The sequence below is a fragment of the Aquarana catesbeiana genome, linkage group LG07 (assembly GCF_042186555.1).
Source record: "Aquarana catesbeiana isolate 2022-GZ linkage group LG07, ASM4218655v1, whole genome shotgun sequence".
In the NCBI taxonomy this organism is placed as follows: Eukaryota; Metazoa; Chordata; class Amphibia; order Anura; family Ranidae; genus Aquarana; species Aquarana catesbeiana.
In genome coordinates, this window is record NC_133330.1 from 325,148,525 (window position 1) to 325,165,485 (window position 16,961).

At 45.9% G+C, this 16,961-nt stretch overlaps 1 protein-coding gene across 1 annotated transcript in view; it reads right to left on the reverse strand.

The window, feature by feature from the left end:
- PDE4B (phosphodiesterase 4B) overlaps positions 1 to 16,961 on the reverse strand; it is a 552,181-nt gene that overhangs the window by 428,766 nt on the left and 106,454 nt on the right. The window contains exons 2-3 of the mRNA XM_073593787.1: positions 11,233 to 11,332; positions 10,597 to 10,829 (exon numbers count right to left, since the gene is read on the reverse strand). Coding sequence (XP_073449888.1) covers positions 10,597 to 10,829; positions 11,233 to 11,274 — 275 coding nt within the window. The 5' untranslated portion in view covers positions 11,275 to 11,332. The remainder of the gene's footprint in view (positions 1 to 10,596; positions 10,830 to 11,232; positions 11,333 to 16,961) is intronic.

Here is a 16,961-nt window from a genome sequence, read left to right on the forward strand (position 1 = left end):
GCAACAAAGGGAACAAACCAGTAGTGAACTGGACCTCCAGTGTGAGTTAAAAGCACAGGCCTAATCAGCAGCTTGTTTGGTAGACCCTCGAAACACGCTGGATATTTCTTGATCTGCATCCCTGACCTTTAATGCAATAAAGTTGTATATGGACCTCTTAGCAGTGGCGAGGCGCTTAACCACTTGCTGATCGCTGCACGCCGATATACGTCGGAACAATGGCAGCGGTGGGCAAATGGGCGTACCTGTACGTCCCCTTTAATTGGCGGGGCTAGCGGGCGCGTGCGCCCGCCACGTACAGCGTGACCGTGCCCCCGGGACCCGCGGACTCGATGTCAGCCGGTGTCCCGGCGATCGTGTCACGGAGCGGCAGAAAGGGGGGATGTCTATGTAAACAAGGCATTTCCCCGTTCTGCCTAGCAACATGACAGGGAGCTACTGCTCCCTGTCATCGGGAGCGCTGATCGCTGTCATGTCAGTGGTAGCCCATCCCCCCCACAGTTAGAATCACTCCCTAGGACACACTTAACCCCTTGATCGCCCCCCTAGTGTTTAACCCCTTCCCTGCCAGTGTCATTTACACAGTAATCAGTGCATTTTTATAGCACTGATCGCTATATAAATGACAATGGTCCGAAAATAGTGTCAAAAGTGTCCGATGTGCCCGCCATAATGTCGCAGTCAGGATAAAAATAAATCAGGATAAAAATTGCAGATCGCCGCTATTAGTAATAAAAAAAAAAATGAATAATAAAAATGCCATAAAACTATCCCCTATTTTGTAGACGCTATAACCTTTGCGCAAACCAATAACTATACTCTTATAGCGATTTTTTCACTAAAAATATGTAGAAGAATACATATTGGCCTAAAGAAAATTTTTTTTTAATATATTTTTGGGGGATATTTATTATAGCAAAAAGTAAAAAATATTGCTTTTTTTTTCAAAATTGTCGCTCTTTTCTTGTTTAAAGCGCAAAAGATAAAAACCACAGAGGTGATCAAATACCACCAAAAGAAAACTCTATTTGTGGGTTAAAAAAGGACGTCAATTTTGTTTGGGTGTAACATCGCACGGTCACGCAATTGTCAGTTAAAGTGACACAGTGCCGAATCGCAAAAAATGCTCTGGTCAGGATGGGGGTAAAATCTTCTGGGGCTGAAGCAGTTAAATTTCAACCCCTCTTACATCACACTACATGCCAAGGAGATCGTGGAGATCCCCTGGGGTGTAGAAGCCGTCCGCCCAGGAACCAGATCATTTACACCAACAATAATACCTTAAGATAACAATACCAGTAGAATAAACCTATGGGTCCAGCGTTAGCTTTCCTCTTTCTTCCACTGGGGAAAAGGAGACTGAGGAAACACTTCCTCCTGCCTGCAGATGGAAGATGACATCAACTGAGCCTGGGCAATGTCTTTAGCTGCAGCTCAAGGATAGCTAGAAAAATGATATAGTAGATTATTATGACACATGAAAAACTTATTCAGACATGTGACATGAGACAAGTAACTGACAGGTCCATTTTAAAGAGCCATTTAAGGCGTCAGGTGGAAACAATCCCTGCAAACCCTGCAACGGTGCTAAAATTCAGCAGGGATGGTGAGAATCTCTAATAATGACCACGTCAAGTTTCAGACAAAAGTGCATAGAACTAGCAAACAGAGCCCCCAAAAATCAGGGGGTTAGCCTCTTCAGCATCCTTTGAGCATGGAAATATCAGTTTTGGGTGGAATGATCCTTTAAATCCCTGCTGCCGAACCTACAGCCCGAGGGCCACATACGGCCCTTTGATGTTGGAAGTGCGCCCCCTTGGCCCCAGCAGTCAGTAGAAGGAGCACTGACTTTTAAAGGGGCCCTAATAGTAGTCAAGTCTAGTGGCAGTGGCGGCTGGTGCCTAATCTTTTGAGGCGACAGATCGTCCCACACTATTTATCCCATCCAGGTTGTGGGAATCTTCCCCACTGCTTCTCCTCCTCTGCGGCTTCCCGGGCGGCTTCCCCTGCTTCTTCTATCGACCAATCCAGTTGCTTCTCCTCCCGGCCAAACGGGTCTTAAGGCCCGCTACCGGAATATTAATTCACTAATGTCGCACAAGTGGGTGGGCTTGGGGCGCAGTGCTCTGTGCCCCGAGCCCACCCATTTTGAAGCCAATTAGAGCCTCAGGCTCTGGGGACGTTATAGGGGCGGTGCCCCTGTGACCCATATGAGTGGCCGTCACTGTCTAGTGGTTTCATGCAACATCCCCCTAGTCTCTGATTGTCTTCTATAGCCATGACTTCCGTCTCCAACCACTCCAGAAGAATGATCTCTGACCATTTCCTCCAGCGAGTCTTCCATCTGTGACAGCGTCTGCAGGGGGCTGGAGGATCCCTATTGTGATCACATCCATGATCTTGGGAGGGTTATTGTCCTGCATTGGTGGTGTCTTTGCTTTCCAGGTGAATAGGCCCCTAACCTTGTGAAATTGTCAAGTTTCCCTAAAGTTTATTACCTCTCACCCGTGATGTCTTCACCAATCTACTGAACACTAGTACAGCCTGAGATCATTTTAAGTTTATGGAGGGATCTTCCTGGTCTCCATTTGTTCCTACTGTAGCGCTGGTAGATTTACAATCTACCGCAGATTAGGTAAATTTAGTAAATTGGGTGTTAGGAAGGTTAAAAGTTCGCCTCTGTTCCAGCTTGGCTGACGTTGTGTGTGCTTCCGTGCTGACCGGTGGGTGTTGCTGTTACCATTAGTTAGTGTTGGAAGGGCAACGTTTCGGAGTGCATAGATGCTCCTCTGTCTCGGAGACAAGCTCTGTGGAGGTGTTCCTCTGAGTTGCATTCTGGGAAGAGGGTATTTATGGGACAGACGCCATGTTCTAAGGTCGTTTTGCAGCCACCTGCTGGCCCACCTGGCCGACAGGTATGCGTTAAGGAGCTACCTCGTGGTCCTCCGATCGGGAGGTCCACAATGCTACGGCACAGGGGTGAGTCCAGAGGCTTGTCTGGGGCCTACCACCGCGGCCAAGGAATGGTCCTGAGCTGTCGGTCCTGTGTGACAAAGCTGGACAACCGAGGAGATCCCAGGGGAGGACCCGTCTTGGAGAGATCACGCAGCGTGCTGGTCTATAGAGGGGCCTGGTGACTCGGTTGGAGGACGTATCCAAAAGAATAATTATACAGCATAGTGTTGCCGGTTCGGCTTAAAGGTTCAAGCACTGTGACTGATTGTTCACTGCAGAAGATCTGATACATCCTGTGGCAGAGGATCGTGCAGATTTACCCCCCAAGTAAGTCTGTGGCAGAGACTTCAGATTCGTGCTGCGTACTGGCTACTAGACCGGTGAGAGAGGCCTATCCAGACGAGCAAAGAGTGTGTCCCATGAGGGGAGCGCAATCCACATAATTATCTGAATCCTACCGGGACATTTGTCGCTAAGATTTTATAAGAAGATATTTGAGTTTCTCCTGAAGGTTTCCTTTTCCGCCTCTTTCCTGCTACTTCCTAAAGTTTGACTGTTTAATAAAGCATTGAAAACGTACTCCAGTGTTGGTGCATGTGTCTTCCAGCAGTAAACTCAACGAACCCTAGACCCGGTGTCGGTGAAACAGAGGGAAGCAAAGTGAAGGTAACAGACCCATTTAAACCAGCAGCTCCACCGTGAGTTAGTTCTACACTACTAATACAGATGGGGCTGGCTCCTTCTATGCATCAACCTTAGTGACTCCTTGCAAAGGCTGTTTAGTCAGTCTCTTGAATATCGATGCTGTGACAATGCATGTAATGCTTTACATTTCCTGAAGAAGTCGTTTGGCGAAACATGTCGGGAGAAGAGCATTTGTCAACCAGATGAGAATTTGTATACGATATTCCTTGCTTGATTTTAACATCTGTCTGTATTTACATATTATTAATGTTGGAATATAATAAAAATTGATGTTTTTTTATGATATGTGTGTTATGGCACCTTTGAAGTCCCCTTTCTTGCTGTTCCAAAAAAAGTTCAATTTGTGACAGTTTTCTGGAAAATTACATGCAATAAATATTATTTGCAGCCCTTTGGAGACATTAGGGGGCCCCATTTACCTTGAAAGTTGATAACCACTGCTTTAAATGACCATTATGACAGTGCTCTCTTAATATGTGTCTCTATCATTATACTGGTCAGATTGTGGCCAATGAACATATGTATAAAGAACAATGTACATATTGATATCTGCAATTGTCTGAACCAATCTCCCGCTGTTCATCCAGTTCTGACTCTCCGACGCTGGTTATCTGTTGTTACAAGACCGGCGACATGCCAAAAATGCTGGCAGCACAGAGGCTAAGTGACGTTCTTATCATTGGGATTGAATGGTCTCCCTATGTTTGCTTGGGTCTCCATGATAAAAATGACCTCAGTACACCCAACACATGGGAAAACATAGACTGGATGGGAGAGGATTCAGTGCACCGCTATGATTATCTGAGTGTGCTGCGGAAATTATAAGAAGGGCCAATGCTGCCCCCTAGTGTTACAAAAGAGTCTGCAGGTCAAAAACAGAATTGCAAAGTCAATAGGAAAAATATCTTCTTGGGTTCATTCATCCAGGATAAATTGAGAGAATTATTTTGAGTCCAGTGGATCACCGGCTCAGCAATATCATGCAATGTCAAGCTGCAGCAAGCAAGGCCAGCAGACTATTAGCATGCATTAAAAAGGGAATTTACTCAAGAGTCAAAACTACAATTCTACCACTTTATTAAGAAAAACTCTGGTTCGGTCATATCTAGAGTATTCCGTCCAGTTCTGGTCACCAGTCCTCGGGAAGGAGGTGCTGGAACTGGAGAGAGTTCAGAAAATGGCAACAAAACTAATAAGGGGACTGGAGGACCTCAGTTATAAGGAACGACTACAAACATTAAACTTATTCTCCCTGGAGAAGAGACACTTGAGAGGGAATATGATAGCAATATACAAATATCTTGATGGTAATTTCAGTGTAGGGAGGAAACTATTCAGTCTCAGGTCACTCAAGAAGACATGTGGCCACTCAATGAAGTTGGACAAGAAGCGGTTCAACCATAAACTACCTAATGAGTTTTTTACTGTTATGCCACGTACACACGCTCGGAATCTCCAACAACAAATGTTTGATGGGAGCTTGTTGTCGGAAATTCCGACCGTGTGTAGGCTCCATCGGACATTTGTTGTCGGAATTTCCGACAACAAAAATTTGAGAGCTGGATCTCAAATTTTCCGACAACAAAATCCGTTGTCGGAAATTCCGAGCGTGTGTAGACAATTCTGTAGCACAAAATTCCAGGCATGCTCGGAATCAAGCAGAAGAGCCGCACTGGCTATTGAACTTCATTTTTCTCGGTTCGTCGTACGTGTTGTATGTCACCGTGTTTTTGACGTTCAGAATTTCCGAATTTGTGTGACCGTGTGTATGCAAGACAAGTTTGAGCCAAAATCCATCGGAAAAAAATCCAGGATTTTGTTGTCGGAATGTCCGAGCGTGTGTACGCGGCATAAGAGTGGTAAGGGTGTGGAACTCCCTTCCACAATTGGTGGTGCCAGAGGGAAAATGCCACTAATGAAAACAAGAACTCTTAGATGGGCATCTTATTAAACACAACATACAGGGATAAGCAACGTGGTAGAGACATATACACACACACGTTAAACTAGATGGGCTGCTGTTCTTATTTAACCTTACCAACTATGCATCTTTTATAATGTATCTGGCCATCCAGTTTAGAGCAAATCCTATTACACCATTAATTAAAATATGTGTACGTTCACCTTTATCAAAAAGCACACTAAGTAGTTGTCCCATATGGGTATGGCAGCTTATGTGCTAAACTTACCTCCCTTTTAGTTCAAAGAATGTTTTTGCATTCGATGCCTGTGTGTGTCAGCCCACATCTGCTTGAAGTGAAAAGTTCTGCAAATGTCTTAAGGATCTGACACTTCCAGAAGTGTCAGATCCTTCTAGTAGCTTGCTAAAGTTCTCCCCCAACTATGTCATCATTATCACTGGGCGCCTCACAGTCTCACAATGAGCCATATCACATTTCACAAGAAGAAAGCACCGCTCCAAATACTTCCCATGATTCTCCAAGCAAGGTTGGTTCCTGCCCATGGCAGCCATCAGAAGTTTTTGGGCACACAGCTTTAGGCCTGCCCCCCCCCCCCCCCCCCCCGGGCTGACCCATCCTCAAAAAAATATTCTGCAAAGAGACAGCCAAATCCTGCAAGGAGACAGCCCAATCCAGAAAAGAGACATCCCCATATATTCAGCAAAGAGACGGTCCAATCCAACAGAGATACCCCTATATATTCAGCAAAGAGATGGCCCAATCCAGCAGAGACATCCCCATATATTCAGCAAAGAGATGCCCCAATCCAGCAGACACATCCCCATATATTCAGCAAAGAGACATCCCCATATAGCAAAAAAACAGCTCAATCCAGCAAAGAGACAGCCCAATCCAACAAGGAGAAAGTCACAGCACAGGCCTATATCCAGCAACATTGTCAATCAATTTACAAAAAATGTTATTTCTAACAACTTGTCTCTAGTCCACAGTAAGCAATCAGTCAGGCAGGCTACACGCAGCGCAGCTCTTCCACATGGCTGAGCTGCCACTGGCGCCCAAACCAGCATCCGGTCTGCAGGGAAAGGCAGAGTGCAGATGATATCACTCCACCTTCCCCCCTCTCTGGCTGCAGCCAAAACTAAGTGCGCTGCATCGGCTCACTCCGCAGCTGCCCTGCTAAAGCAATAGTATACAGACAGTGCTTCTCCCTCACTGTGTCTGACAGAGGTGCTGGAATAGCGTTGCAGCCTGTTCCGCCAGAAATAAAAGCCATGGCTGTTACTATACAGTAAGTTAACAACTAGTTGGCCAGATGGACCAAGTGTAAGTACCCTTGTCCTCGTCAGGAGCCTAACGCCCCGGGGGATTCAGGGCAAGTCCCTCTGATTTTAGAGGGCTTGTGTACCCGTTGCACTTTTTTGTGTTTCACTCTTTATGTGTGGGCACATTTTATTTGCACTGGGTGAAGTTTTTGAGTGTGTTTCACATGCCATGGGCTTTAAAAAAAAAAAAAACTAGTTGGTGTGGGGGCCCGGGCCCATACCAACGAGTTGTTCTTGCTACTAAACAGCAGCAACAACTCGTTGGTTGGGGCCTAGGCCCCTCAGGACGCTTGGGCCCTCTACATGTGTATGGGCTGTCCCCCCATAATGGCGACCCTGTTCCTGCCACATACCACTCAGCAATGTTCTGAAGCCGTTTATAGCGCTGACACTCCGCCCAGGACCATGCTCTATGATTAGGCCCCAGCATGAAACCCATTGGAAGAAAGATCCTGGGTCGAGTGCCTGTGCTTATGTTGAACAAAAAGTTGATTTTACTCATTGGAAGTGGCGTGTGGCTCCAGAGCTTTGCTGAGCAGCAGCAAGTGACAGAAACGGACCTTGGAAGAGTGTATGGAATTACAAAGGAGCATCACAAGATGAAGAGCTCCAGACACACCGAATCTAAAAACAAGATGGTGATGCACAGTAGCAGAAAGCTCAGATTTTTACAAAATGAACAAAGGACACTGTTGGTCAAAGTTAACTTGATAAAATTTAAAAAACAAAACAAAAAAGTGCTTCTGATGTGCACCAAAGCACAGGGCCTCTTTAAAAGCTACATGCTATGTTTATATGAATAATTACACACATACATAAAAACGCCGTAACTTTAGTCACCACCAGAAGTTCCACCATCTGTTTCCCTTCTTTGCTTCTGACATGCGATCAACACATAAAAGTAGTGAAATAAGAAGCATATTGAACATAACTATCACAGGTGGAGTAAGTTGGGGTGTTGCTTGTTGCAGCGCCTATAGGGCCAACTCATACTTCACAAAAACAATTATTTAATTTAGTTTAGAGACAAGAACGTGATGGCACCTACAGAGTGAAGACCACGAATTCCAGGCATGATGCAGCCAACCAACGGCCATTCTGATGAACGAATAGGTATGTATGCATTGTGTCAACTTGGAGAAAACAAAAAACAGCCACTATGGACTTTGAGGGTGCTGAAGGATGTACAGGCTAAACACTTTTATGTAAACTTTAATTTGCATCAGTTAAAAACATATACAGTATTGACATAAAAACAGTGAAGATTGGATTGTGTTGAGAAAACACTCTTAATTGTATTGGATCCCACTACAAGTTACCCATATCACACATGCCATAGCTTTACACAATATATAATATATATGGGGTCCTTATACAGTTGTGCCTCAACAAGTTTCAACGGATAAACCCACTTCTTCTGGAGGTCTTCTAGAATCTAAAACCTAAATAATCACACTGTTCTTTTAAGAGTCTTTTTTTTTCAACAAAATCCAATCTTCATTCTAATTTTATTTTAAATGTAAATGTATGTTTTTAACTGATGCAAAATAAAGTTTGTAAAATTACATAAAAGTTTTCAGCCTGTTTGTCCTTCAGCACCTTCAAAGTACATATTGCCTGTTTTTTGTTTTCTCCAATGTGTCTGACTGATTCCTATATGTTTTAAATATTGTGTCAAATTGAATTTTTGTGACTGTGGAAAGAGCAGGAAGAAGGCGATGAAGATGTCAACTTGACTCAAAGGGAAAACAATAGGTCAAGAAAGTCCATCAGGCAGTCGTGAGAAGCCTTGACCATGGGACACTGGAGAAAACTCTTATGCCCCGTACACACGGTCGGATTTTCCGACAGAAAATGTGTGATAGGACCTTGTTGTCGGAAATTCCAACCGTGTGTAGGCTCCATCACACATTTTCCATCGGATTTTCCGACACACAAAGTTTGAGAGCAGGCTATAAAATTTTCCGACAACAAAATCCGTTGTCGGAAATTCCGATCGTGTGTACACAAATCCGACGCACAAAGTGCCACGCATGCTCAGAATAAATAAAGAGATGAAAGCCATTGGCTACTGCCCCGTTTATAGTCCCGACGTACGTGTTTTACGTCACCGCGTTCAGAATGATCGGATTTTCCGACAACTTTGTGTGACCGTGTGTATGCAAGACAAGTTTGAGCCAACATCCGTCGGAAAAAACCCATGGATTTTGTTGTTGGAATGTCCGATCAATAGACATAATATACAACAGCTTTGCAGTGTGACCATGAACAGATTTAAGTTTAGGTATCTTAGTGGTCCATCTAGGCACTCATGCTTGACCATTTTTACTCTTTGGGAATGGAACATTGCCTTGCTTCTTTAATAAAAGGGATGAAGAGTTTATGCTAAACACAAAAATTACACACACTGAGTGCCATTAAATATTTAATAGTGGAGGTTAGTAATAAAGACATCCACTATATGCCCAAACGTATGTGGACATCCCTTCAAATGATTGCGTTCAGGTGTTTCCAATGAAAGATACTGTTATTACTACAACATACAGAGTCATTTGAGACAATTGTGTTTTTCCAACCTTGTGGCGACAGTTTGGTAAAGGCCCTTTTCTGGGCCTCTATGCATAAAGCCAGCTTCTCAAAGACGTTATTTACCAGTTTGGTGTGGTGGAACTGGAGTGGCCTGTACAGAGGCCTGACCTCAACTCAACCGAACCCTTTTGAAAAGAATTGGAATGTCAGATGCAAGCCAGGTCGTTTTGCTCAATATCAGTACCTGACCCCACAAATGCGCTTTTGGCTGAATGGGCACAAATTCCAACAGAGTCACTCCAAAATGTTGTGAAAAGTCTTCCTAGATGATTGGGGGCTGTTATAACCATAAAGGCCACCCAGCCGTCACTCTTTTCTTGGCCATCACAAGTGTGTTGGACATCAATTCCTAAACCATGATCATTAATTGGGAGACCCCCATTCCTGGGGTAGCATGTGCATTCCCTATTAAGAGCCATGGTTTAGGAACCAACCAGGTAATGTAGGTAGACATACAAAGGCAAGGCACTAGTCCAGACCCCATGAATCCTTTTTAGCCCCTGCTGCAAGTGCATCTGGAGCTGGCCAAAGGGAGCTTAACGGCGCTCTGCATTGAGACATTTGAGAAGTAGGTGGCTGCACACCAATAATGTCATTCCTGGTAAGTCTTTATTGAACCGGCACAAGCACACTGATAGTCCCCAACTACAGACTGTCCCTTTGTGACATGTTTCGTCCATACGGGCTTAGTTGTAGGTGTATCTCTATGACTAAGCCCATAAGGGTGAAACAAGAGAAGCAACCCGTAGTCGAGGACTCCGTGAGCTGTGCTTGTGCCAGCTCAATAAAGAGTGACAATGAGGAACATTGTTGGTGTGCGGCTGCTTATTTGTCTCAAAGCTAATATACTGTAGGTGTGATGGTTATGTGTCCCCATCACATAGTGTACTCTCTCAAATTTCATTCTATGATGCATTTAACTGCATACACGCATTGTACAGCAACAATCTGATTTGTTCAAACCGTTTGCAGAGCTATGAAAACTTCATCTCACAAATTTTTACAATACAATATTACATTTGCCTTATGGTTATAGGAGAAGTGGCAGTAGGAAGTTGGACAGGTGCAGAATCCAAACGATACCCCTAGAATGTAACACCTACCAGTCTCTCTCCACTGGTGTCACAGCAATCCTCGGAGGCGGCACCAGAGGTAGGGTTGTTGGTCGGTGGATGTAATCTGGAGTCTTCGCCCTGCGCACCTGCCGTTGATGTAACGGTGGCAACTGCAGCGTCCCGGGGCAAAACCTCTTTCCTTTCCACAGATCTATCCCAATATTATATCCATATGAGCTGTAGGATTTGCTGAGGAAGCACTCTGACAATTCTTGTATGTTCTATAGAGACATAAAAATAGATTGTGAGTTTCTGTGCTAAATAAATTCATTCAACATTTGTGAGTGTGATTTGCACTTACACATTGAAGGTACATTTCATATGAATGTAAATATACTGAAAGTAACAGCCTGATGAAGAGCATGGTATGCTTGTAACTGTAGAGTAGCATTATGCATTATATGCTTTGAAGAATTATCAGATTAAAAATATATTTTTGCATTGGAGAACGTGTCCCGACGTTTTTTTCTTTTTCTGTCCACCTTGACACTAAAACTCCTGAACAACAGAGGTACAGATAATATATATATATATATTTATATATATATTAGCATTCCTGGAAAAAAAAAAAAAAAAACATTTTGAATTTTGGATAAGATTTTAGTAAAACAAAGGACATATTACCTCTTCTGCTGTGACAGTCATTACACTTTGACTTTTCTTCATTGTAACTCCCCAGTCTCGCTCATATAGTCCCAATCGGTTTTCTGGGAAGAAGTCAAACCTGGAGAAGAAAATAATGGCATTTAACGGAAAGTACAGTCTTTCTTGCATGATGCTCTCAAATTGTTAAATCAAACCCATTATTAATATGTACACTTCCATAAAACTCTATAGCACATTAAAACTGGAATTAGTCCAGTAAGAAATGTTCATGACACAAAAACGCCAACACAATTCAGAGGCTCAAAACCCCCTTCATTCAGGCTAAGAAACAAGACAGCATACTGTAGTGGCCCCCTGACCCCTGGAGTACCCCAGGAACAGGGAGGGCCAGCATTTCACCCCAGGGCTGAGTGCATGGCTAAGATGTAAGACTAAAAAAACATTAGGTGGCAGTCACTTTCTGTCTTTTTAAAGGTCGCAGATACTCCATAGTAACACTTACAGGCTTTCCAAGTCAATGTCCAACATATACAATGTAAAAAACCTTTTACTCCAAACCGGCAACACTGTAGGTAACATCTCATGGCTTGTTAACAGACTTCTTTCTCTCTCTGCTTGTTCCAGAGCTATCTGTACATACTCATACAGTAGGCTTCCATAAATCCCATCCAAGAGAGTCACCAGGTCCTTGCAAAGAAAGCAGGTCCTCCTCTTGGCTCTCATCCTGCCAGGATGACTTCAGGCCCAGCACTTGGTCCAAGGCACATGGTAGGTTCCACACAGGCTATGTGCCTAACAGATCAGCTCACTTTAGCAGCAGCACCCCCCCCCCCCAGGCTGCAGCCCAGGTAAAGATATCTCTCACATGGTCCACCCCAAATGTTTATATCCTCTCCCAGCACGGCACCAGTGGCAATAAATCTCCTACTGGTTGGCTTGAGGAGACATAAATATTCATAACCCACTTTCCCTGTGACATCTCATAAAATTACCAGAGGCACCAGTGACACCAATTAGTAGCAGAGAGAAACTGTCAGGGCTGTGCTCAGCCCTTCCTTCTCTGAGCTGGCCGCTCAGCTGTCGGCTAATTGCCAGCTCCCATCTCTCTCCACAGTTACCCAGCTGTTGTTGATCCTGCTCGTCAGTCCTGCCTACTTAAGCCGTCCAGTGCAGAGGATCTCTGCCTTTGCCTTGGTCACATTACAAGAAACTATCTCCTGCATTCCTGTATAAAGAATGGCTTTGCTGACATCCCTTCAGGCTACAGATCCTGCTTGCTGTTCCACTACATTGATCCCTGACTCCTGGCTTGGCTGATGATCCGTTCCGGTTACTGAACTTTGGCTATGTTTTGACTACGTTTGTTCTTTTATTATTAAACAAGTGTGATTTAACTGTACTTCTGTCTGGGTCTGATTTCATGGTTTCTGACAGAAACACCCATTCCACTGAGTTTAAAGCGGACCTTCAGTAATTTTTTCAACTTTCCATCTATTAAATCTTCTGCCCTTATTGTTGTTTTAACTTTAGATAGTAAAACATTTTTTTTTTCTGACACTAAATACCTTGTACAGCCCACCTGTTTCTTGTCTGGTAAAAAGCCTAGGCTTATGACATGATGCACAGCTCTGTCTCTCTCACTCTGATGAGAGTTTGCCAGTAAGGGGGGGGGGGGGTTCAGTCATAAGAGGGCCAATGAGAGCTGCAGGGCTGCAGAGCTGGAGGTGTGCCTCTGTGTAAATCCAGGAAGTGAACAGGCAGCAGCTTCAGCTGCCCACTGTTAAAATGGCTGCAGCCAGACTCAGTGGAGGGAGAATTCTGCAGCATATTTGGCAAGTACAGAATCACAGTATATATAAAATAATATGCAAAGTGGTTGGAGGGAAGCTTTACAATGGCAAGTATTACAAATTATGTGAGCAGACTGCAGTTCCTCTTTAAAATGATTGTAAATGTTCAAATTAAAAACAAATAAATTAATGTGGTTCTACCTCCACAGAAGCCACTGGTATGTTTGCCTGGGTCTGCCCATTTTTGGTCCGCAGCCAGGCACAAGGTAGATTCACACAGCCAGGTGCACACTCATTCCAATGACCAGTCTAGGGGTTTTGTTTTTGTTGTTTTCTTGGAGAACTTGGATAGGGAAGGGATGTAGAGGGATACTCCAAATTGAACTATTCACACTAAGGGCTCTAACTTCCTTTCCTAGTGGAAGGCAGATAAAGACTTCTTCACAGCAGAAAACTGTAGGCAGAACTGAGCAATGTCCTTTAGTAAAGTCGTGGTCAGTCCTGGACAAAGCTCTAAGAACACTAGCCAGCATTCTTCTTAGTGTGGGCCCTCAGCTGACTTAAAGCACAAGAGGGGGATTAACAGTCTAAGGCTCCTTATGGTGTCTGTACTCACAAGGATCCTGAAGCACCACCAGCAGCCTTCTCTCTCCGGGATACCAGACCAGATGCTCCCTCTGTTAGCTATAGTAGGACCGGGGTCAGCCACACAGACTTCAGGTCACCCACCTGAGGCCGCATGGCAGCAAGTGCCGGGGAGGCCCTAGCCTGGTGCAATCCTCTGCTAGGAATCAACCAGAGCCTATGTGCTCCTGGAATATAAATACAGGCACCCAGAATGCCAAGGGGCACCAGTGGGTGACCACATGTCCCGGATTGCCCGGGACAGTACCGCAATCGGCAAGTCTGTCCCAGGTCCCGGGAACCTTCATTCCCGGACAATACAGTGTCCTGGAATGAAGCTGACAGAGGAGCAAACCCCGCCATAGTGCTGGCGCTTGCTTTGCCTCCACCATCATCTGAGAGACGCTTCTACTGGCCAGGCCACTGGTTGCTACAGCCGCCTGGCGTCTAACAACCAGTGACCTCACGGCCAGGACTCCCTGCCCTGCATTCAAAGCGGAGGAGGAGTTAACTTACTCCTCCTCCGCGCCTAGTGCTCTCCGCGCGGCTGGCTCCACCTCCACCACGGATGCCCACTCCACCCACCTCCTCTATCATCTCCGAGCCGGCTCTGCCTTCACCATGGACGTCCGCCGGCACAGACCTCCTCTATCATCTGCTCACTCCAGGCTCCAGCATGCTTTAAAGCAAGGGACTCCCCAACCCCTGTGCCACACTGCCACTGGGAGGAGCCACAGCAGCGGGGGGTGTTCACCTTCCCTGGGAGGCCGGGGCACTGGTGTGTTAGACTGGTGGCAGGCTGCGGTGGCAAGTGACACTCTAAGGTGGGCAGGCTGCGGTGGTAAGTGACACTCTAAGGTGGGCAGGCTGCGGTGGTAAGTGACACTCTAAGGTGGGCAGGCTGCGGTGGTAAGTGACACTCTAAGGTGGCAGGCTGTGGTGGCAAGTGACACTCTAAGGTGCAGGCTTCACTAGCAAAAGACACTCTAAGGTGGACAGGCTGCGGTGGCAATGGACACTCTAAGGTGGGCAGGCTGCAGTGGAAGGCGGCACTCTAAGGTGGGCAGGCTGCGGTGGAAGGCGACACTCTAAGGTGCAGGCTGCGGTGGCAACGGACACTCTAAGGTGGGCAGGCTGCAGTGGCAACGGACACTCTAAGGTGGGCAGGCTGCGGTGGAAGGCGACACTCTAAGGTGGGCAGGCTGCGGTGGCAAGCGACACTCTAAGGTGGGCAGGCTGCGGTGGAAGGCGACACTCTAATGTGGGCAGGCTGTGGTGGCAACGGACACTCTAAGGTGGGCAGGCTGCAGTGGCAAGCGACACTCTAAGGTGGGCAGGCTGCAGTGGCAAGCGACACTCTAAGGTGGGCAGGCTGCAGTGGCAAGTGACACTCTAAGGTGGGCAGGCTGCGGTGGCAAGCGACACTGCACAGTCGGCATTTCGCAGGTTCAAGTGACACAGTGGGCAGGCTGCAGGTGGCATATGACGGTGACAAGTGATACACTGCATCTGGCAGCAGGCGACAGTGGCAAGTGACAGTGGCAAGTGACAAGCTGCATCTGGTGGCAAGTGACCTACTCAGGCTTCCCACTGATTCTGCATTATGGCGAGTTGAACTATTTCATTATATATTATAATGTAGTAATAGCAAAAAAATGTGCTTCAATCATTCTGACACCATATCAAGCATGGTAATGGGATGATTTAAGTGCTAACACCAGCCATTCACCCGACAAATCACCCGCCACCAAATTTCCCGTCAACCTACAGTCTCCCATCCCCCCAGCCTAACCCCCGGGGGGGGGGTGTCCCTGAATGGCAGTTTGGAAATGGGGTCACCCTAGGCACCACCCCTTGTAATAGGGCAGCAATTCATGCTCCAATCTGCATGTTTTCTGCCTATTATCCAGCACCTTCCATAGTTGCTAGGATACAGTGAAACTGCAAGACAGCATGAGCAGCACACTGAGCAGACTACACTAGCCAATCACTGCTCTCTGTTAATAAGCCACAAATAAATTTACCTAGCTGTCTCCCTGTTAAGCAGAGAAACCCAAAACTATTATATATTCATCCTAGCACCTACCTAGGAGGGTGCTACATAAATAACAAACATATTATACTTACCTGCCTTGTGTAGTTGGTTTTGCACAGAGAAGCCACGATCCTCCTCTTCTTAGGGCCCCTGCCAGCGCTCCTGGCTCCTCCCTCCCTTCCGAGTGGCCACATAACAAGCCATTTTGCTATGGGGGCACTTGTATGTGCTCGCTCCCAAGCCTCGCTCTGTGTGTCCATAGACACAGAGCGCAACTTGGCCCCCCCCCCCCCCCCCGCTCCCTCCTCACTGGCTGTAGATGACAGCAGCGGGAGCCTCTCAGCCATCTCTGATTCAGGGCACACTGGCTCCTGTGTTTGAGGCACCCGGGGGAAACCCATGTGCATAGCTCCCAACTGTCCCTGATTTGGAGGGACTGTCCCTGATTTAGAGCAATGTCCCTCTGTCCCTCATTCCTCCTCATTTGTTCCTTTATTTTGGTCTGATCTATATAGTTGTATATAAAATGCACTTTTTATCCATCAAAAAGTGTTTTCCAGCACTAAACCTTTCATCTGATTTCTAAATTGCTGCATTTGTATATTCCAAAAGTCACTATAAAGGAATAGTAGTGGTAAAAAAAGCACTTGTGGGTTTAACCAATCTTGTTTTTTTGTACAATTCTCCTTTAAGGGGGCGTGGAAAGGGGTGTGTCCTATGCCTGCATACTTTTGCTGATAGGTGTCCCTCATTCCCATCTCAAAAAGTTGGGTGGTGTGCATGTGGCACACCAAGGTGCCGTGGCATCCTGGTTGAGAAACACTCATCTAGTCTAGGGTTGCCACCTTTTCTTCAAGCCAAACCCGAACACTTTTTTTTTAGAATTATAGAATTATAAAAGACCTGGGACACCTGGAACAGTGGGTGTAGCCAAATTGCTCTTGATGATATCATCACCACCCCCCTCCTCCCCACAGAAATGCTGGACCTGCCCCCCAGACATCGGCCTGCAGCTCCCAGATGGGAACAAAGTTTTGTGTAACTATCTCAGTTACTTGGGGAGCCACAGCCCATTATGAATAATGTGTCAGACAGACTGAAACCCGGACACATGATTCAAAACCCGGACTGTCCGGGTGAATCCTGGACAGGTTGCAACCCTAATCTAGCCTGTAGTGATTTTCCCAGACACATTTTTCTGTTCAAAAAGTTGCTGTTGTGAAGTTACTTCTCCTTCAAGTAGAACAGATGGCTACCTTTCTAGAGAGCTGTGAGCCCATACGTTCCAAATGATGGGC